This window comes from Eublepharis macularius, chromosome 6 (genome assembly GCF_028583425.1).
Source record: "Eublepharis macularius isolate TG4126 chromosome 6, MPM_Emac_v1.0, whole genome shotgun sequence".
In the NCBI taxonomy this organism is placed as follows: Eukaryota; Metazoa; Chordata; class Lepidosauria; order Squamata; family Eublepharidae; genus Eublepharis; species Eublepharis macularius.
The window spans coordinates 5,505,442-5,527,649 of NC_072795.1; the positions used below are offsets into that span (position 1 = coordinate 5,505,442).

Sequence of the window (22,208 nt, forward strand, 5' to 3'; positions counted from 1 at the left end):
TGGGACAAAAAGAAAAGTGGTTGGAATAACTAAAAGGAGCCAGTTCCATTAGAGAGATGAAAGCACAGAGATGAGAAATAGCCCAAGGGAGTGGCAGGTTTGTAAGAAGATTAGTGCTTGAAAAGGGCAGGAGGCGAACAGAGGGAGCAACAAAGACAGACAAGGGGCAAGACCATGAAGGAGGCTGGAAGAAGTCTAAACTTCATTTTCAACAATAAAGGAAGCCAGTTGAAGCGAGGCCTAATAAAGAGATTAATAAAGCCCAGGCAAGTCTGATCTCCTCAGATCTCAGAAGCTAAGCAGGGTCGGCCTCGGTTAGTAATTGGAGGAGAGACCTCCAACGAAGACCAGGGTTGCAGAGGCAGGCAATGGCAAACCGCCACTGATAGTCTCTTGCCATGAAAACCCCACCAGGGGTCGCCGTAAGTCAGCTATGACTTAAGGGCACTTTCCCCCTCCAGAAAAAGTCTGTGTACATTTTGGCATTCTTAAATAACGCCAGAGGTTTGGTGCAGCAGTATTTCTTCAATAGGACCTTGTGCTTCTGTACACTTAAAACTTCTGCCTTTAATACTGTTGACCTTGCTCCGATCAGACATTAGAACTCTGGCCTGCGACTTCCTGGCTCGCTCTCACTCCCTTTCTGAAAATGGGCGTTAAGTTGACTGTTCCTCTTTGGTGAGGAGGTTTGTTTTAAGTTGCACAGTTGGCTAGGCAGTTTACAGATGGACACTTTAGTTCTTTACCAACTCTAGGTTGCATGCCATCCAGATGTGGCGACTTGATAAGCCTTTAATTCATCAGTTAGTCCTAGAATGTCCTGTTTGTTTGTTTGATGCTGTCCCTGTACGATGGACGGTATCCCTCCCATGCCATCTTCCCAATTTGAAACGGCCTCAGGGGATCATTATTAGCCCCACTGGGGAAGCATGCTGGTTCTTAAATGTTGGCTCCCTGGGTCTCCTTCAGATCGGGGGGGGGGGGTCTTAAAACTCCCACACATCCTGAGCCATTGGCCCTGATGCCTGGGAGATCCATTCACGGAACTCCCAGCATCTTCTCTGTTTGTGCCCTCAAATGTTCGGATATCTTCAAAGGAAAAAAAAGCAGTTCAGTCCAGGTCTACCAATGCAAAGAATTCCTTTAGATTTTTAGCAGTCTCCCTGCTCTGTTCTTCCTTTGTCCTAACGTTCTCTAGCTGGTTTTCTGCTTCCAATATGTTTAAAAACATTTTTGTGGTGAGTCTTCATGTTTTCAACACTAAACTCATAATTCTTTTTTCCCCTTGCCTTGTCGTCATTTTATCCTGCCAGATTTTGTGCTTTTTTTTTTTTGTTCTCCCCACTTGAGCAGGCAAATAGAATATGACCGTATTGGACTTACTGGTCGACTTATAACTCACAGAGATTTTTAAATTGGGTAGCACTGTGGTCCCTGTTCCCGTCTGGTCAAACCAGGACTAGTGTTGAGACAGCTGGAGGGTCACTGTGAACCACCAACAAAGCCACCCAGCGGATGACTTGGGGTGGGGAGGGAAGACAACGAGCAGGCCTTGGTAGGTGAACGGGTACTAGCACAGCTGCGGGAGAGACCGACCAAGTTGGGGGCCGGCCAGACAGCTTCTTGCCTATACCTGAAGCGGACGTTGGGTTCTGCAATTCCCTTCCCTCCTCACGGTAGACACAGGGACACGTGAAGCTGCTTTCTGCTGAATTAGACGATTGCCTATCAGGGGCAGTGTCGTCCTCTCAAAGTGGTAGCGGCTCTCAAGGGCCTCGAGGTCTTCCACATCACCGCCTTCCTTATCCCTTTAACTGGAGATGCCAGGAATTGAACCCGAGACCTTCTGTGTGCCAAGCAGATGCTGTGCCACGGAGCCACAACCCCGCCCCTAAAGATGATTCTGTGAGCAGCTGTTCCCGGGCACAGTCGTGCAAGCGGGTGGCGGAGGGAAAGGGAAGGGGCTTGCAAACTAGTGAGGTTGTCCTGCTTTCTCCAAATTTGGGAGATTAAGATGGTCACTCCTGCACCAGGCTATGATGTGTTACATACGACAATAATCTTACTGAAGCCATCGAGGCAAACTCATTTTGTCTTGCATGCATGAGATCTGCGTCAGCAGTTGTTTTCAATTTTCACCATTTATGGCAGTATCGCTCCTGGTTTTTGAAAGTGCAATTGTGTTGTTTGCAGAGTTTTAAATGCAGTAACGAACCAGTTTTGCCTGAACAGCATGCATAACTTGATAGATTATTGTTCATCATAAAATCTTATACAATAATGTTTCATGAAGTTTGAGTCTTTGAAAAGGTCGGTCCCCCCGTTTAATACCTGGTCCAAATTTAGCAGAGATGATTAACGTAAATACACTTCTGAAGAATTTGTGCACTGGTTAGAAGCTTTTAATTGCCTAACCAAAATTGGGCATGATGTCGAAGGCGCGATCCTGACTTGGAATCTTACAAGCTTAAATTAGAACCAGGCAGAAGAGCGGGGTGGGACTTCGGACTGGCTTATACTAACAAAGTCCCTAATGTTCGTTATCTATATAAAAATAGATCTGGCTGAATTCATGACTACTTAGGATGGTCTTCCTTACTGTGCATAATTCATGGAAGGAATCAAGCCAAACTGGAGCTGTACTGAAACTGCGTTGTGTAATGGAGAGGATTTCCACCAGCGGGGATGGTACAGTGCCACTCTTGCTTTTGGAGGAACGGGTGCTGCCTTTGCAACATCTCGGAGCTGCTTGAGGCTGGCCTGCGCTGCTCCCCCTCGCTCAGGTTGGGTTTTTGTAAATGAAGGGCTGTTGCAAAAGGCAGGCCTCAGTGGCCTCCAGCATTCTTTCTTCACTAGAGGGCTAAACTAAACTTGCAGAGGGCTGTACTGAAAATTCCTACTGCTCAGGCGAGTGGAGAGCCTGGAACAATATCATCGACTTAATTGTAACGAGTCCAGTAGCACCTTTAAGACTAACCAACTTTACTGTAGCGTAAGCCTTCGAGAACCACAGCTCTCTTCGTCTGACGAAGAGAGCTGTGGTTCTCAAAAGCTTATGCTACAGTAAAGCTGGTTAGTCTTAAAGGTGCAACTGGACTCTTTACTATTTCGCAACTACAGACTAACACGGCCAACTCCTCTGCATCTATCAACTTAATTGTCATTCTCCCAACCCAACTTTAGCCAAGCGTCTGTCCTCTTCGATTAATGTGTTTCTCCATTTTGCTTTGGGTGGAAGCTTAGTATGCAGGCCTTCTACAGAAGCTTATTTTCTTCACAGCAATAGGAAGCGTGCCAGAGGAATTTAAAAAGTAGACGACGCAAATAGTTTTTAATGCTTTGAGGTTTACACTCCAAGTGAAGATAAATTTTTTTAATGTAATTTGCCTACGTTATTTCTGTGTCACTTATACGGTAACTGTAGTTAAGGGTGACCATTGGCAGCTGTAGCAGTCCTGTTGAGTACAAAGCTTGATATTGCAGTGGAAATCTCATCTTGGTCCCTCTTCGAGCATGTTGCACCCAACAGAGTTGATTCTGTATTCTGGTTTTAGTACCAGTATTTAATATAGTATCGCAACTAATAAGTGGGTACTAGATTAAATCAAGTGGGTACTAGACCAAAGCAAGCCTGAATTCTCCCTAGAAGCTAAAATGACCAAACTGAGGCTAACGTACTTTGGTCAAATCATGAGAAGACAAGATTCTCTGGAAAAGTTAATAATGCTAGGAAAAGTGGAAGGCAGCAGGAAAAGAAGAAGACCTAAAACAAGATGGCTTGACCCAATAAAAGAAGCCACGTCCTCCAGTTTGCAGGATCTGAGCAAATCTGTTAATGATAGGGCATTTCAGAGGCCTCTCATTCATAGGGTCACCATAGGTCGGAGGTGACTTGACAACACATAACACACACACACACACACACACATTTAATATAGGGGCAGCTTGGCCAGCCTCCTTGCTCCAGTTGTCTTACTTTCAGTATTCTCTGAAAAGGTTTGATTTATCTACTGGGGATATTTCTTTTGTAACAATCAGTTCTTCTCTCTGGATTAGTAACCAGCCCCTGCGTTGTGTGTTTGCAGAGACGCGGATGAATTAAGACGGCCAGAAAGTCTGAGTTTGATGCAGGATAGAGAGCGGCAACATGTGCTAAAGAGCTACTTGGACCGGGCAGAGAGGTAAAGAAGCACTGGAAGGTGTCCTCGCCCCACTCTTAAATGAAGCTCAGAAGCTTGTCCATCCGTAATTACGTTGTGTAAAAACTTTTCCTTGCTCCCATCCACATATTTGCCGCAAAGGGCTGTGTAGTAAATCGCATCCCCCGGTGACTGCGTAAGTCATGCAATTTGCCTGTGGCTTAATTGCTCACACGAGGCTCGAGTGCAGTCTCCGCCATGATGAGCGCTCGCCTGCTCTTGCGCAGTGCCCATTTACTCCATGGCAGCTCTTGCTGGAGAGGGTGCCCGTGGATTATAGCTGAAGGCTTTTGTAGATGCAGCGTGCCTCCAGTCCGCGGCACTAGTTGCAAGCGGAGGAGGTAAAGGAATCCATGCTTGCTGAGCCCAGAGTTCTGCATTGTTTGGGAAGAAGCGGGAGCCAGCAACATCTTCTAAGCCTGTGGTTTCACCGAAGGCTGGTCGCGTGGATTTTAAGCCTTATTCCCAGCAGCCTCCTTGGTGGGTGGCCGGTTGCAAGCCAGGAAACTGTGACTGTGGGAGTGTAACGAGTCAGATCCCGTGTCTAAAACCAAGTTTCAACTTGCCAAGAGAAAGATGGATCTCTCTCCGGGGAAGCAGAAAGCAGTTAGTCTTTAGACCTGTCAAACAGATAAGTTCTTTGAACCAGCTGTTTATCAGTACATTTATTTATATAGGGTTCAATATTGCTTTGCAACTCCTCATCAAACACACAGACACCAATCTAGAGTTTATTTCACTTTATTGAAAATACACCCTAGTTTTTTAATGAAGCAAGCAATCAAAATATAAATGGCTATTAATATGAATCCTATAACAACAGAACATAGAAAGGCAATAAGAAATAAGTTCACTAACATTTCTCAATAAATCCTAAGTTTACATTGCTCAAAGTTTCTATGAAATACATAGGTAGAAATAGTTTCTCACCTAGATTCTCCCAAGAGATTTCTTCCATCAGTACCCTGCTTATTTTTTCTGTGTTTGCAATTATATACCTAATCATATGTAAATATTTAGGGTCTATTCACATGATAGCACAAACAAATATTGATTGGTTTGACACTTCACTGAATATTCATAATTTCTCATAGTACAGCCTTCCAATTAGTTAAAAAATTATGTCATAATCTAAACTTCACAACAAAACTACAAATCTCCAACAAGTGTCAGGAAAAGTTAAGTTGGACGATCACCATTGGTTGAATCTCTGATAGAGGAACATCAATCTCGGTAGAGTCCACTATTTTAATTAATTGTCAAAGGATGAAAGCACACCTGCTGAATTACCTTACACATAGAAAAAATACACTGAAAATTCATCTAGAGAGTATAGAAGCTAGGCCTAGTATTGTTCAGTATTGATTATTGGCATATGATCTTAATCTATATTAGCATAACAGGAGGTGATTCTTAAGGCTGTGTAATCAGCCTGCGTGTTTGAGTCGAAGCCACGTGCAGGTGTCAGGGTCACTCCCAGCAGCCTGCTAGTTGTAAGCATCACCTGCCTTTTAGGAGACAGAGCTGTAAAGTGGCTTGCTATTGCCTGCCTCGGCAACCCTGATTTTCCTCGGTGGTCTCCCATCCAATTAGTAGGGCCTGTGTCGAACATTACGCCACAGCGCTCCATTTCTCCGCAGCACGATCCTTCACCTGGTTATTCTCCAGCCAGAGAGCCTGTGTTTCAGAGCTCAGAGAAGTTCCCCCGTTTCCAGCCTTTGTTCTGGTTGCATAATTATGGATCTGGGGACAATACAGCATACTTCATTCTGGAACTGGGGTTGTGAGCCAACATGGAGAACAACGACTATGAACTGGGAGGCCTTGGAGTAATGCGGAGTCTGCCCATGAGCCCTAAAGTGCCTCACATGCTCTTTCTTCTGGGTCCAAAGGTTTTTCTTTGCAAACACCAGGACTTGAAATTTGCTTTATCTGTATTCAGACTGGGGTGGTCTGAGCTGATCCAGCTGTGTCTCTTCAGGTACTTGAGAAGAGTAGTTTCATCATGTTACAGCATTATAAATGTTGAAATTGATGAGAAATGTTTATTTGGCCTTCAGAGGAGGTGTTTTTTTTCCCCCCCTTCAGGGGCTCCAGTGACTTCTCTGGCCTTACATCCCTGCCAAATGCCCATCACCAGGTAACGCGCTCTTTGCAGACGCCGTTCTTTGTTTGAAAACGTACCGCTTCCTGCTCTCTGTGTGGCTGGACACGCTCGTTTTAATGTACGCCGCATGACGATTTTGTTCCAGGTCTCTCCCTGGGACGCGGATCTGCACCGAAGGCGTGAGCATTTCGCCGAACGCGCCCGTAGGGAATCCCAGCTGCAGGCCGAGGAAGAGAAGACGAGGACAAAACAGATCCAAAGGGAAGCCGTCCTTGACTTTGTCAAAGTGAGTTAATTTAGGCTCAAGCCTGGCGTTCGACATGCAGCTCACACTGAGACCTTCTTGTGAGAAAGAGGGGTGGTTCAGAACTTGCCATTTATACCAGGGATCTCTGTACCCTTGTGGCTATGTATTTAGAAAGAGCTTTTGCCAAGGACATCCTCTGTGGTGTGCAATATCATCATCATATATCAAGTCTGTTAAATGAAAACAAATACCCATCTCCCATAAGGTATAAAGGACTATAAAACAGTCATTACGTGCACTGTATCCTGGGATCTGGGGAGCTGCCACCTTGTAGACCTGCCCTGTTCTTTCCCAGACAGAGGCTGTGAGTGACTTGGTCAGTACGAGACAGCTGCTCACCCTTATAGGAAGGACCACAGAGTGATTCTTAGCCCCAGCCCAAGCTTGGGGCACCCAGCGCAATTGTGCACATACACAGCCTTATTCAAGTCCTCTTCACGCTGGATTCTCTGCTCAGAGGTGCAAAGGGCCTGCTACTGGTACTTCCTGATCTGTTCTGACAACACGCACCTTGCATGGCAGTAACAGGCCACACATCCTAGTGATGGAAGACAAACGTTATTTCCACCCTCCCTACCCATATGTGCGTGTAGAGACCTTTGCAGCCTCCTCTGTGCCCAGTCTCCACGTTACTTTCGCTTGGTTGCCAGTCTATTCTGGCACCAGAAATTAGGCGGCTGGCTGGCTGGCTGGCTGGCTGGCTGGCTGGCTGGCTGGCTGGCTGGCTGGCTGGCTGGCTGGCTATTTATTTATTTATTTATTTATTTATTTATTTATTTATTTATTTATTTATTTATTTATTTATTTATTTATTTATTTATTTATTTATTTATTTATGAAGATTTATATCTTGCCTCTCAGCCTGGTCAGGGCCACCAAGGCAGATAACAAGTGAAACCAGATTAGTATAAAAACATATAATAAAACAAATTAAAAACCAGAATTCAAATATATATGTCTGTCTGTCTTTCTGTCTATATGTCTTTGTGTGTGTTGCGTGTGTGTATATATGTGTGTGTGTACAATAATAAGCAATATTATTTATAGTCTGCCTTTCTCAGTGAGACTCAAACCGGATTCCACAATGCAGTCAGTAGGATGGTGCTTCTAATAAGCAATGAAATAGGATTAGGAATTATAGAAATTTGAAACGGATCTGTCATCTGAAAAAAGCATAAGTGTTAAACGTGATAGGTTAAATAATTCAGAACAAGGTATTACATGAGTAGAAACACAGTGCATTTGCGATGACTGTAATGCACTCTACACAGGTCTCCCCTCAAAGTCAACTCAGTTGTTGTTGTTGTTGTTGTTGTTGTTGTTGTTGTTGTTGTTGTTGTTGTTGTTGTTGTTGTTGCATGTATAAAAGTTTGGAAAATAATAATATATATATATATATATTGAAAGTCAGCTCAGAAACCCCAGCTGGCACAGAACGAGAATGCTGCAGTTTGCTTACTCTCAGGAATTAGATGGAGCATGAATATCACTCCCATTTGTAGACACTCCATTGGCTTCCCATCAGTCACTGGGCTCAATTCAAGGTCATGATTATCACATTCAAAGCCCTTCATGGCCTTGGCCCCTCGTAACTGTGTGACTGCCTCTCCCCCTATGTTCTGCCATGGCAGCTTCGCTCGTCTGGCCAGGGCCTTCTGCAGATATCACCCTGCAGTTGGGCAAAATCAACAGCTGCCTGCACACATGTTTTCTCTGTGGTGGCCCCCAACTTATGAAGTGGCCTGCCTGAAGACGTCAGGAAAGCTCCCATTCTTCAGTCTTTCTGCAAACTATGCAAAACTGAATTATTTAGGAGGGCTTTCTGCCCAGACTATAGGGCTATGACACAAGAAATAGCTCAGAGAGATGTTTTGGTAGGGACATGGACTATACGTAGATAAACACCACTAGGGACTTTCCATGTTGCTTATCAAGCCATGTAAATTTGTTGTGTGTTCTGTCAGAAGATTTGATCTCTGCTCGATTTCCTGCTTGCTTTCAAGTTTCCTGCTACCATTCCCTATTATATCTGCTCAATGAAAATCCTAATTGTTGTTCATTATGGTACTTGCTCAGAGAATGTCCTAGCCGTTGATTATATTTTACCTCACTTGTGCTATATAATCCACCTTGGATTTCAGCAAGAAAGGCAGACTATAAATGAAACAACAACAACAACAATAATTTATTATGGCTGGCTGTAACCACAGAAAAGATCACTGAAAGTGGTAGTGTTGAGGAATTATTCTGAAAATTGAGGCTGGCACGTTAATCGGACAGCTCTGTGCTTTTTTTTTTCTTTTCCCAATCACATACACACCATGTACCTCCAATTGCATGTACCAGTGATGCACACACCAAGTGGGTCATCTTAGACTAACCGACCTTTGTAGTAAATGCAGAAGTGAATAGGGATGGGCCAGTCTGAAACTGATGAGGCTGTTTCAGAATCTGAATCAGAACTTAATTCTCTGTTTGTTTATAGCTGCTTTAATATAATTCCTTGATTGCTGCTTGGGAAAGATATCCAGATTTCCACTGATGGGTTTCTGTTGTATTTAGGTTCCTCCTGCTGCTCTGTGATGATGTAACTGTTGATACCTCCTAGATATACTTGAAGTATGCTTATTTTCTGCCATACCAACATTGACCCCATCGTCCTATGCTGTTGGTTTCTTTTTCGGGTTTGCTAAGCCGATTCAGCTAGGTGCTGAATATGTAACGTTTTTTTAAACCCCTTACACTGATTTCCTGTCGAAAGCCGGCTTCTCCCTTTGAGTTAATCAAAACTAGTCTTTTTCTTTTGGGGATGTTCTGTTTGAACCAAATCTTGAAATACTTGCATTCAGTTTATATCGTTCATGCCTGTCTACTTAGCTCTCGCTCTTTCGATTCTCCCAAAGCAAAAGGCATCCCAGAACCCTCAGAAGCAAAGTCCTCTGGATAGCGAGGTAAGACCTGAGATATCGGCATTGCCTTGCTTTGGCTTCAGAGTAAACTTCATCGGGATCAGTGGGACTGGCTTTAATAAAAAGAGGTTTACAATGAAGGTGCAAGAATAGAATTTACAGCTGTAGCAGCGTTGATTTTCCTTCCCCCCGCCCCCACTCCCCATTTGTCTCTTAAAATTGTCTTCCCTTTGCTTTCACTTTGGGTGGTCTGTGTAGGATGTCTTTTGCACTTTGTAAATATATGTGAAAAGAACCATTTGGAGTCCGTTTAAATGGGGTTCTTGAAGTAGCGCTGTTAGAACAGGTACTTTCTCAGAAGGACTTTTTTTAAAGAAGTGACCTGTAGCACAGCTGGTGTTTGGTTTCTTCACTGTTCACTCATTTCATCGTTAATAACGGGTTGAGCTCTCACCTGAACATCCATGCTGCCATTTAAACTCACAGAACGCTCTACTGTCAGCACGCAGATTAACCCCACTGAGCTGCCAGGCTCTGGTTTTGTGTTTTGCCTCTTCACTGCTAGCTTAAATGCACAAAGCACTGGAATTACAGCAGGCTCCGTTCACTGGGACAGAGCACTGGGCAGGGGGTTGGACTAGATGGTCTGCATGGCCCCTTCCAACTCTATGATTCTATGATTCTAAATCTGGTACCTGTACCTTGAAACAGAATTTTGCTAGATCCCCCGTACTTTTTCACTGGCATTTATTATTCCCTGCAACGTACTTTTTTTCTACAGCGCTTAGATTATTTTCGTTTTAACTAACGGAAAATAGTTTTTTTTTTGCTTCATGATTTTCATGAGAGTTAATGCAAGATGCCACAAATACATAGGAAGAGGTTTTCCAGCTGCCTGTTTTCGGTGACTCTGGAAGAGTTTCCAGTAGCTCCTTTTTATTTGATTTAAAAAAAAAAAATTCAGTTCCTTCCAACTCTGTGTGTGTGTGTTCTTTCCTAAGTATTGCCTTGTACTTCACTGGAAAGACTCACATCGCAAATTGGGCTCTGTTTTGGGGGTGACGGCTGAGGGAAAAATGTCTCCTGAATCAGTTGCAGATGTCTTAATGCCGAGACGGAGAGACTTGTAGGATTTCAACCACCCCCCCCCATAGTTTCGGTTCCCAATTACCGCCGTGTGCCTTCTGTAGGAAGAAGCTTGCAGTTTCCAGATGTCTGTGCTGATCTGCGTATTGTATTGTGTTGTATTTTTTCTGTTTCTGACATTGCCATCTTTCCCCCGCCCCCAGTGTTGTCCCTTTCCATCCAGAAGGTCTCACCACACTGACGATAGTGCCTTGCTGGTGGTAAGAACCCTGCGCGCAATGGCCTGGCTACACGGCCGCCCCCTCAATGATACCCAGCATGTATTTTACCATTTGAGCGGATTAGGCAGTTTAGTGCTACTGTAAATAGCATAAAACATGGCCGTCTTTTGTTTTCTCTAGCAGTTTTGCTATAAATTACCTTGCTCTCCCGTCCTCTGCTTTAAAGATGCCCTGCTCGTAGATTCGTCTACCAATAAGCTCTGTGTAATAGTCCACGGCAGTACCCAGAAGGGACCCAATAAAGCCTGAAATATTGTATCAAATGAGGGTCTGTCCACAGTGATGGGTCACGTCGCCTGGCCTCCTGCAATAAACTGCAGGATCTCCTGATCCCGGACACCTATTCATCCAAGGCCTCCTTTAAAGACTTCGGAGAGCCTTCGCGGAGAGGGCGGAATAAATATCCAAAGTAAATAAATAAACAAAACAAATTTACTTCTGCAGCCGTTCAGCTAGAGGCCTTCTAAACTGATGTCATTTGAGAATGATAAAACCAAGAATAAAAGCGTTAAGTCTAAATGCTTCCAGCTTGGTTGTTGCCTCACCTTTTAAATTGATGGAGGCATGGATGCATCTCTCCTTTGAATTCTACATTTGTTTTTAAAAAAAGGATGTCAACATTGCGGTTCTCATGTTTTATGCTATTTCTCCTTCCTTTCTTCTTTCCTTGGTATCTGAAAAATAGTAACTGGAACCCAACCCCTTGCCTTCGGTCTGCAGAACGCTCCTCTCCTCTGCCTGCCTTTGCACGCCTTGCATGACCCCGGTGCGTTTGCTTGCTAGTTCTCTGTACTGAAGTGTTTCAGCAGGACTCCCCCGGGAGAGGTTGCGGTGCCACCGATATGTGGATGATATCCAGCTCTGCCTTTTGTTTCCATCTAATCCCAAGGACGCTGTTGAGGTTCTGAACCTGTGCTTGGAGTCAGTAATGGGCTGGATGAGGGTGAGCAAGGGGAAGCTTAATTCTGACAAGGCAGAGGTTCCCTGGGTTACGAGAAAGGCAGCCCAGCGACGTGAGATCTCTCCTGTCCTGGATGGGGTGGCACTGCCCCTGACAAGTCAGGCTGGCAGCTTAGGAGTGCTGCTTGACACAGCAGTCACCTCAGAAGGCCAGGCGGCTGTGGTGGCTCAGAGTCCACTTGCCCAGCTTCCTCAGGTGCATCAGCCAAGCCCATTTCTGCTTCAGTTAGATCTAGCCACAGTGGTCCAAGCCATCTTGACTGGACTGCTGCATTACGCTCTGCTTGGGGCTGCCCTTGCAGAGGGTTCGGAAGCTGTGGCTAGTGCAGAATGCTGCAGCCAGACTGCTGCTCAGGGCCGGCTCTTGGGAACACGTGATTCTGATATTACAGCAAGTACACTAGCTACCGAACCACTCCTGAGTCCAGTTCATGGTGCTGATTCTGTCCTTGGTGCTGAATCTGAAGGACCATCTTCTTCCATACATTCCTGCCCAGGACTTAAGTTCTCAGGATGAGGCCCTTCTGACTGTCCCATCAACCAAAGAAGCTCAGTTGGTGGGTATTGGGAGAGGGGCCTTTTTGGTGGCAGCCCCGTGACTGGGACAGTCTCCCCAGGGAGGTGTGCCTGACCTCCTTACTATGTAGCTTCAGGAGGCAGCTGAAGACTCTTTTGTTTGGGACAGGTTTTTTAATGTATTTGAACTGTGTTTTAACTCTGTTTTTAACTGGTTTTTTTTTTAATATATAGCCCATATTTTACATTGTTAGCTGCCTTTAGCACCTTCAGAGGACAGGCAGCTAATAAATGTTTTAAATGAACAAGCCAGCCGACCATGGTTAAGGGCAATCCTGTGAAACCTTTAATCACGATTAAGGATGGTAGGGTAGGAGTGTGAAGGGGAAGGAATTAGCAGCAGATTGGGGGAGAAGTTTGCAATCCCGTGGGCCGCTCCTGATCCTGTAAAAATGGGTCATTGAGCAGCCCATATTAAACCTTGGTTGGCCCTTCCTCTTGATTTCTCAGTATATGCAAGTAATGCTTGGAAAAACAATGGCTGGGTAGAAATTAGAAGCATGGGACGTTTTCTGATGAACGAACCCAACTACTAACTTGTTAGTCTCTTGTAGCAAAGATAGCACGTGACACAGAAAAGGATCGTTTTTGAGTCCAGCATCGGGATCCTTTCCCTGGCGTTCTTAACAAGTGTGAAATGCAGAGTTTTCTTTTACCCCCGCCCCACCTTGATTTTCACGAAGAGCGTGTAAATGTGATTTTTGTGAGATAGATACAGTCATATTTGATTTGCTTGCTTGGCTTAGGGTGGTTTCCCCCCTGCTCTCTCTCTTGCCTTATCCCAAGTCTTGGGGTGAGCTGCGATAATTCTTACCTTAGTTTCCCAGCTGTGTGTTTGAGCAATTCCATGCTTTATCATTCAGGGCAACTCATCTAATGGCAACTTCTGCTTGGCAGGCACCATTGAGACGTGGGTAATACCAGCCGCTCCCAGCATTTTGAGTTACTCATCCGGTTCAGGCACACTCTTGTCGGGATTGTCCTTGCTTTATACGGAGCACTGCTCCCACAGTGTAATCACATACTGTGTAGATCTTGAATAAAACCCCTTTGTTTGGCACTTCCCTTATGACATCATACCAGGCCGTCAGCTGAGGCTGCTCCCCTCTTGCTGTGAACAATGGTCTTCCCTCCTGCATTAAGAAACGGCATGGAAGTGGCTATCACGGACAGGCAACCAGAAACAAACCCTTGCGGCCTTGTTGTTTAGCACTCCACATTGCGCTGCTTTGCACAGGTCTTGCGTTCCTTTATTGTCCTCTCTTCCAGACATCTGCTCACATCTTGGATTTTTGCAAGGCTTTCCAGTTGCTTGTTCTACTTCGGTCGCTGTTCTCCTCAAGTTTGTTCTTCGGAAGCACGGAGAGCTTCCTGCCACAACTGAGCGCTGTTCGGCACCACGGACAGCGTGATCGCCGTTTTTGTTAAGAATGCATTGGAGATAGTTGATGGAACCTGAGTCATGTTGGGCTGTCCAGAGGCTGTCCAGCAAAGCCAGAAGAGGCGCTGCAAGCCGGGAAGTTAAATTGCCTTCCTCGCACTGCGCAAGGGGCCAGAATAGGAATTAAAGTCCATCTAGAATGGAGGAGCACGCAACAGGGACGGGGGCAAGCAAACACTCACTCGGTGTGCTGGTGTGATGAACTTTTGTAATGAACGAGTCCTACTCTCTCAAGATGACTTGGGTATAACGAAAGTGTAGTACGTGAATTGTTCTTTTCCAGTCGCCTTGGGACAGAACCACCCACTTTCAGCTACGCCTTAGAAACCAGGAGGGCCAGAATTTCCATTTTGGAGGAAGCCTGCCCCAAGGAGCTTGCCAAAACTTCCCCAAAGCGAGAGAGAAACAGGGAAGGGGAGAGCAGAGGGCAACAAGTTCTGTCCTCACCCTGCAGAACAAGGGCATCGAAAGCGCCTCCGTCAGTAGGGCTGCAGTCTGTAGGATATGGCAGGCAACTTCCCGGTACAGGAGGGCAGAGATTGTTTGCAGGTGGCCGGTGCTTGTCATATTTAAGAGGAGTAATTCATGAAAATTTGTAAATTATACACTAGCATGCGGCATTATCTTAAGCAGCCTTCCAGTCAAGTAATGGGGTGAGGCCGTAGCTCAGAGGCTGAACAGACCTTTTTCTTATATAGGACCCCCAGTTCAACTCCTGGCATTTCCAGTTGGAAGCCCAACGTCAAACAGTGTGGCTGGCAACCAGACTGGCCTAAGAACTTGACCGCCCGTCAAAGTAGAAAATTTTGGACCTAGATCTTCAGGCACAATATATAGCAGCTTTATATGTTTATACGCGAGTGCTCATCCCTTTCCCAAAAGTGGTCTGTTAGTCTTGTCGGGTCTCTTCTGCTTTGCGTCTTCTGTCCTGTACAGGTGATTCTCTGCCTTACTTCCTTTCTTCTCCCCCCTCCCTTTTCTGCTATCCCTGACAGAATGGCTTTGAGCCTGTCTTTGTGTTTGAGATTGACAGTAATACCAACACCATTAAAAGAAGGCCGGGGACACTCAATCAGGTGAAGCGCATGCCACGTGTGATTGTCTTGGTTGGACTGCTCTTTTGTGTTGGCTGTAGTCTTTCTGCTTATCCGATGCCAGGCGCGGTTCTGATCCCGGTGGCCCTGGCCTGACTTGTTTTAAAGCAAAGGTGAACGTAGACTTTTCATAGGATAGATCGGCTAGGGGAAACAAGGGCCAATTTTATTAACTGGGTTATTCTAAAGAGAAGTATAACAACAACAATAATAATAGCAACAACTGCATTTATATACCACTCTTCTAGACAGATTAGTGCCTCACCCAGAGTGGTGAACAAGTTAGTGTTATTATTACCCCCACAATACAGCTGGGGAGTTGAGGCTGAGAAGAGTGGCTGACCCGAGACCACCTACTGAGCTTGTGGCAGTAGTGGGATTAGAACCAGCAGAGTGCTGATTCACAGCTGAACCACTTAACCACTGTGCCAGGCACAATCAGTTACAAAACTAAGCAGACAGAGCTAGCATCCTGTTCTTAATACTGGCCAGACAGATGCATTTAGGAGCTCATAAGGAGGGCATGAAGTCCACAGTCTTCCCTGTTGCATGCCATTTAGCAGCTGATGTTTAAAGGTACACTGCCTCTGAACATGGCGGTTCCACTTAACTATCATGACTTACAGCCGTTGACAGACTTCTCCATGGATTTGTATTAACCCCTTATAAAGCCTTCTAAGATGGAAACCATCATCATTTCTTGTAGCAGTAACTTCCTAAGTCATGCATTTTCTGAAATTTTAAAAAATCTGTACCGAAGATAATTGTGAATCAATGAATTTCTAATGAGAAGGGAGAAAAATTTCTGTCCCTGCTGCCTCCACACCGTACATTTATGCGTAACTATCTATCATGTCCAAGCTTAAAAAGCCAGGAGTGCATCGGCCTTTCCTCCTAAGGAAGTGTTCCACACCTTTGATCGTTTTGGTTCTCCCAAATTAGTTACAAAGATCACCGGGCTTTAGTTTCTACTTGCTGTCCAGGGCCACCTGCAAGATGGCCGTAGTCGCTAGCCCAGATTGAGTTGCCAAGTAAACAGTTTTCAGAGACGGAATTTTATTCTGAAATGGCACGGGCGTTCAGTCTGTTTTGCAGCGAATAAAAAGCTGTGGTTGCCCTGCCAAATGTGAACTGCTCCTGTGCTGCATCTTTGACAACAGATGAGGCTGAGACTTCCTGGCCAGTTCAGATCACTGACTGTCCCATCTGACCTTATTTTGTGCTTTGCCGGCTCCTTTTGCTGAGACCGCTCTGATTTTTCAGTGTGACAGTTGTGTGTTGACGTCCTTCATTGCGATGTTTAATCCTGTGCTTGAATCATGTCAGAATGAACCATGAAACATGCTATAAAACTGCTGTCTGACCAAGCTGGGGTGGGGCACAGGCTGCGGTGAAGGCAGGCTGTATCCGGCACAAGGAGGGGGGAGTGCAGTTGCTTCCAGTTGCTCAGAGCGGCAAGCTGTTAGAGAGGCTAGGAGATCTCTTCAGGTGGGTAGCCGTGTTGGTTTGCAGAGAACAGCTGCATTTGAGTCCGGTGGTATCTTGTACCCACAAGATTTTCAGGGTGTGCGCTTTTGAGAGTCAGAGCTCCCTTCTCCAGACACCTGTTCTTCAGATAGGAGATACCTCCACTTCCTTTCTTTGGTTCCCTTTTCTGCCTCAGAGCCATAACCCACTACAGGCTTGGATCCCAGCAGTCACGTGTGGAATAAGTTGTAGAGCCTGTTTCTCCGCCAGCAGCTTTGTCATGACTGTTGGCCACTAATGAGGATGTAACTTTTCTAAAGCCAGGCCCAGGTTTTGGGGCAAGTGTGCCCTTCCAGTCCCCATTAGAGGAACAGCGTTTTATAGATCGGCCTATATCTACACTTGCTGCTTGACATTTGCCTGTTTTACCAAATACGTTTCTGTTCCCTCCACACTCTTTGTAGCTGGAGCAGAAAAGTCACTTTGGGGTGTAATTGTGTTTTACGAAGTTCACAGTCCATTTGTGCTGAAAATTGTGATGAAAAATAAGTTCTTGAAAGAAATGGCGTAGTATGTCTTGAAGCACAGACCCCTTTGCAAGGAAATGGCGCACAAGTTGAGTATGTGGTTGTTTGGGTGTGGCAAAGCTCTTGTCTATAATCAAAGATGCTGCAGTGTATCTTTACAATATTTAATTGTCTTTCTGTGCCTGGTTTCATAGCAGCACTTCCTGTGGCTCCTGCCCCAAGTACATTCAGCCCTAAATCATACTTTTTCCTATTACTGTTTTCCCAAAAGAATTCTCTTGATTCCTCTATGGCATGCACTTCTTCTCTTAGAGAGTCGCCTTTTGCTTGTCTTCCCTCTTAGATGTGTGTGTTTTTCTGCTAGATGAATACAAGCTATTTGTGCCATGCTCTTCTACACAATCTCTTCTCTTTATCCACAGAGTGACGACAGGTCGACGATCTCACCAAATTCGCCTACTGCTCAAACAGGTAAACTAGCCACGGGGGAGAAGGAAAACAGGGGCCTCTCTGAACCTCTGTGGGCTGCTGGGGGGCATGCTGGAGTTCTGTTTGCCAAAAGCCTGCTTCCCCTTGAGGCACATGGGCCAATGCAAATGACATTGCATGATAAAGTGGCCCTTGGCACTTGCCTTCAGGAATAATAATAATAACATTTGATTTATTTACTGCCCTTCAGGCCAACTCAATGCCCGCTCAGAGCACAGGCTTTGGAAACTGCATATAAATGCCATTTATGAACACTGTTGCTTGGTGGTAGAAATAATAGTATTTATAGAGTGCTGTAGAATGTCGGAAATGCTTTTCTTTCTTCAACGTTGAAATCCTCACAACAGCCTTATAAAGTAGGCCGTCATAAATATTCCCACGCTGCACACAGGGGAGCTTAAGAGGAAGTGGCTGGCCGGAGACTCACCAGAGTTTTCAGCAGGCGTGGCATTCCAGCTGGGAACTTCCTGTTTCATAGCTCAGTCTCGTAGCCACTGTGCCACACCAACCCTCACAAAAGCTTTGGGCAGCAAAACAGGAACCCTCCCTTGCATGCAAGCTGCCTCCCCCAGGCAAGAGGAAAAAGTTGCCCCCACATGTAACCACGTTCATTCAGCTCTTTATTGTTCATTCATTTGTGTGTGTGTGTAAAAGGAAAAAAGATGTTTCTGGAGACCGCTAACCGTAGTCACAGCTGTCATGTCACAGTTATGGGAAGAAATTATTTAGCATAAAACCGCTTGGCTGTGCAGGGCTCTGATAGCTTGAGTCTCACTTCCATTGCTGGAACTGAAAGCTGTCCCGTGGTGGTTGGTCTTCTGGGCTCAGGCTCCTTTGGATACGGCACCTGGAATGAGCTGTCATTGCCTTGCACCTTTATCAATACCTGGCTTTTTTTACCCCTTTCAAGCTGTTTTTATATGCCCTCTCTTCCATTTGTTCCCCCCTTTGCATGTCTGCCTTTAGTTCACCTTTCTGCTCCATATCCTGGCTCCACTGCTGCTGCTCCATCCCACCGAAACCCTCCCCAGCGTCCTGAGAGCTTCCTTTTCCGAAATACTGTGAGGGATGACGTGAGCAAAGGTAGGCAGCACGGCCAGATATGACTAAGATCACTTCCTCACAGAACTGTGCCCCCCCGCATCCCTTCCCCCAACTGCAGTGGGCTTTTTTGTGCTGTTGGGGCTTCTTTATGACATTACTGGGCAGTCACCCTTCCAGGTGTTCCCCAGCTCTGCTGTGAGGTTTCTGGAAAGATGGTACCCCAAGCAAGTTTCAAGTCCCAATCCAACATCATTTTTTCTCTGTCCCTTCGGCATAGTTTGCTGGCAGGAACTAGACATGGACACGAAATGGAAAAAGCCCGAAACGAGAGTTTCATGTTTCATCGCGATCCATGAATCACGAATCACAAAACTTTATGAAATTGACACATTTGCCGAAATGATTCGTTAGTTTTGTGATTTGTCAGAACCCGGGGTATTTCAACAGCCCCCTTCATACTTGGAGATGCCAAACTCGCAGGGAGACTTCAGCAGGCTCTCCTCCACCCACCCTCCCAGTTTGCAATACGTTGATCGGGAGGGGTGGGAAGGGAAGTGCTGCCAGAGTGCATGACTGAAATGGGGACCACTGGATCAGAGGAGGACGAAGGACTGGCCGTGGCGGAGCTCTGCCGGGAAGACAGAGTGAGGGGTGGGGTGGGGTGGAGGAAAAAAGGCACCGTCATCCAAAGACCTTCCCACAGCAAAGCCAAGAGCTGGAAATAAGAGGCTTCTTTCAGTCTTTTTAAAGCAGCAGCCGCCAAAAGCACAACCCCAAATCCTTCCACACACACCCCCACTCCAATCCCAGCAAAACGCTGACATAGATCAGAACAGGAGGTCTGTGGTTGGCTGACAGACCTGCCTAACAGGGTTTGAGGGGTGAGATTGGTGTGCCCATGGCTACAGAAGGCCCACCTCCTTGGTTGCCTAGGGGATTGACCCCCCCCCCCAGCTCCTGGCTGTATAGGGCAGAATGGAAGCTCTCCAGATGGCTAGGAGAGCTGCCAATCAAGGGTAAGTGAGCTATGATTGGGGTTTCCAATGGCAAAAAAAGGTCTGGGCCCATTGTTGCCTAGGGAATCAATGGATTGGCACCAGCCTGTTTCAATTACAAATCGTTCACGAAGCTAATGAAACAGGCCAAAAAGTCGTGAATTTCATGATAACTATGGCCCCACAAAACGCTGTTTCGCGACATTCGAAATGGCCTGTTTTGTGATGAAATTTGCTTTGTGTTTCGATTCGTGCCCATGTCTAGCAGGAACACACGGGTGGGGGTCCAAAGGGATGGAGACACAGACAGGGAGCTGATTGGCCAGGAGGGGGCAAGGGGGTGGGATCAAAATTGGAAGGAGGTGAAGGAAGGCTCCAGGGGCCGATTGGCTCAAGCTGTAGGAGGTGGAGCATGTAAAGGAAGCGAGGGCCTATTTAAACTCTCTCAGCCTCAGGCCAAGGATGAGGTGGTTGGAGCTACTCCTGTCTCAGAGCCAGCACAGAGAGGGGGCCAGGAGGAGCAAGCAGGGAGCACCCTAATAGAAGGAGGAGGAGGAGGACCCAGGTGAACACAGCCGCCTCTCCTCCACCTCTGAGGCCCGAGGGACCTGGAGGCCCAGACACCACCTCCAGCTGGGGACCAGGAAGAGGTCCCAGCTGCCAGGCTCAGCACCTCCCTCCTCCGCTCCAGCTCCCCCCTTGGCCGTGCCAAGCCACGTTCCTACAACCACCCTTCCCTGCAGTAGTCCAGCGCACCCCAGTCCCTCACAGGAATGTAGTGGAAGCAGAGCGTGCCAGCATCGGTCCCCCCCACGCCCTTCAGCAGGATACCCGAGCTGCTCACAGTGTCCGTGCCTGCGGCATTCAGATATGGTTGCACCACGTTTCAGGTTTTTCCGGATTCTGTAAGTGTGGCTGTCTCAGAGTAAAGCAGCACATAGCTTGGGGTGTGTCAGAGACTGAGTAATCGCGCACCACCAGCTCCCTCTCGGTGGCCATAAAGTGAGTTGTGGCAAAGTGTCTGCTCCCCGGATGGGTGTCAGGCTTCGTAAGCTTGCATATTGTCCCGGGGGTAAAGACGAAGGACAGAGCAGGCTGTGGGGAATGCCTTGCCTAGAAGTCTTCCCAGACTCACCTCAGAGGCGTGCCACTGAGCCACATCAAAGGCAGAGTTCCCACTCTCTGTATGGTGCCTTATTTTTTCCGTCTCTTTCCCAGCTGCCGCACTACTGCCCTCTCCTGCATCTGCTCCTGCCAACAGTACTGAAGACTGTAGCGAGAACCATAATTCCAAGCTGCAGGAAGAAGAGGTCGAGCTGATAGAGCAACTGCGGAAAGTACGTAGCAGCGGCTTCTTTCTTTACGTTGATGATGGGAGAGTTCCCATTGCAGCAGAATCGTCTAGCCTAGTCCGGCGCTCCATTGCCAGTAGGAGCCAGTCAGATGCTTCTGGGAGCCCAGGCAAGGGATGCCCATCCCAAACTCACTGTGAGCACAAGGGCCGCCCACTCAGTGGGAAAGGCGTGAAAGGCATCGCAAGGCTTGGCCCTCCGTGTTTTCAGAGCAAGGATTGGGATGGGAAAGGTGACAGGCCAGTTCCAGGTGCAGGGGACAGCAAAAAGGGAAGGCCGGAGCCTTGAGGGAGCAGGCGGCTTTCGGACAGTTGATGGCAATGGTCACCTTGGCCTGATTTCATTGAGGGACAGGAGGCTTAAGGAGTAGGTCCTTTTTAAAATACTTCTTGTGTTGACCAGAGTCCAGTTGCACCTTTTAAGACTAACCAACTTTATTGTAGCATAAGCTTTCGAGAACCACAGCTCTCTTCGTCAGATGCATCATTGATATGCAAGCTGACCGTGCATCTGACGAAGAGAGCTGTGGTTCTCGAAAGCTGACGATGCATGTGATGGAGAGAGCTGTGGTTCTCGAAAGCTTACGCTACAATAAAGTTGGATAGTCTTAAAGGTGCTACTGGACTCTACTATTTTGCACCTACAGACTAACACAGCTAACTCCTCTGGATCTGTGTTGGTCAGGTGTATCTTTTCAGTTAATGAACAGTTTCATTTTTCTGCATACCCAAAGAGTTCCCCGCATTTAAAGAGATTTCTGTTTTGTGTTCGGCCCGCTTTTGTGATACAAGTGATGATAATTTTATTATTACTGCAAAAAGAATTTAGTACAGAACGGTTTCCTTGCAAGTTGGTCTTGCGATGAGAAGGATTGTATAGGCACGTCTGCTCCTCCGACACTTCGTTATTATTGTAATGATAATTTTGTTGCTCTCATTATTACTACTAAAATATTTTTAGGACACAAGGGTTTTCTTGCAAGCTCGTCTTGAGTCAGGAAGTATTTTATAGGAATGTCGACTCCCAAAACACTTTATTATTACTATAATGATAATTGTGTTGCTCTTATTATTACTACCAAAACGTTTTTAGTACACAAGGGTTTTCTTGCAAGCTCTTCTTGAGTTGGGAAGGATTATATAGGCATGTCTACTCCCAAGGCATCCCCAAATTCTCACCACGGCTATATCTGATTTAGCCTGTCAGCACTTGCAGAAATCCTTTCCATGTTAATGACGGCAGTCCTGAAAACAGCTTTTGGAAGTATAATCTCATAAACGCGAGTGGTAATGACAGGTCTGGTCTTAAGGCGTTTCAGCAAAATCCTTAGGATGTGCTTGTTAGAGTTGTGGTCCCGGCTGCCATTTCCACTTC

At 46.3% G+C, this 22,208-nt stretch overlaps 2 protein-coding genes across 6 annotated transcripts in view; both read left to right on the forward strand.

Moving 5' to 3' along the window:
• The window catches only part of RPL35A (ribosomal protein L35a), a 290,620-nt gene that overhangs the window by 224,897 nt on the left and 43,515 nt on the right, over positions 1–22,208 (forward strand). The window lies entirely within an intron of this gene.
• The window catches only part of LRCH3 (leucine rich repeats and calponin homology domain containing 3), a 115,355-nt gene that overhangs the window by 73,556 nt on the left and 19,591 nt on the right, over positions 1–22,208 (forward strand). For 2 of the 4 annotated variants that reach the window (XM_054982065.1, XM_054982068.1), the window contains exons 11-18: positions 4,086–4,181; positions 6,288–6,339; positions 6,452–6,592; positions 9,517–9,564; positions 10,812–10,868; positions 17,377–17,425; positions 18,410–18,526; positions 20,701–20,819. In XM_054982065.1, coding sequence (XP_054838040.1) covers positions 4,086–4,181; positions 6,288–6,339; positions 6,452–6,592; positions 9,517–9,564; positions 10,812–10,868; positions 17,377–17,425; positions 18,410–18,526; positions 20,701–20,819 — 679 coding nt within the window. Of the gene's footprint in view, positions 1–4,085; positions 4,182–6,287; positions 6,340–6,451; positions 6,593–9,516; positions 9,565–10,811; positions 10,869–14,861; positions 14,943–17,376; positions 17,426–18,409; positions 18,527–20,700; positions 20,820–22,208 lie in introns of all 4 variants that reach the window. The other 2 variants (XM_054982069.1, XM_054982066.1) reach the window with 2 other exon arrangements.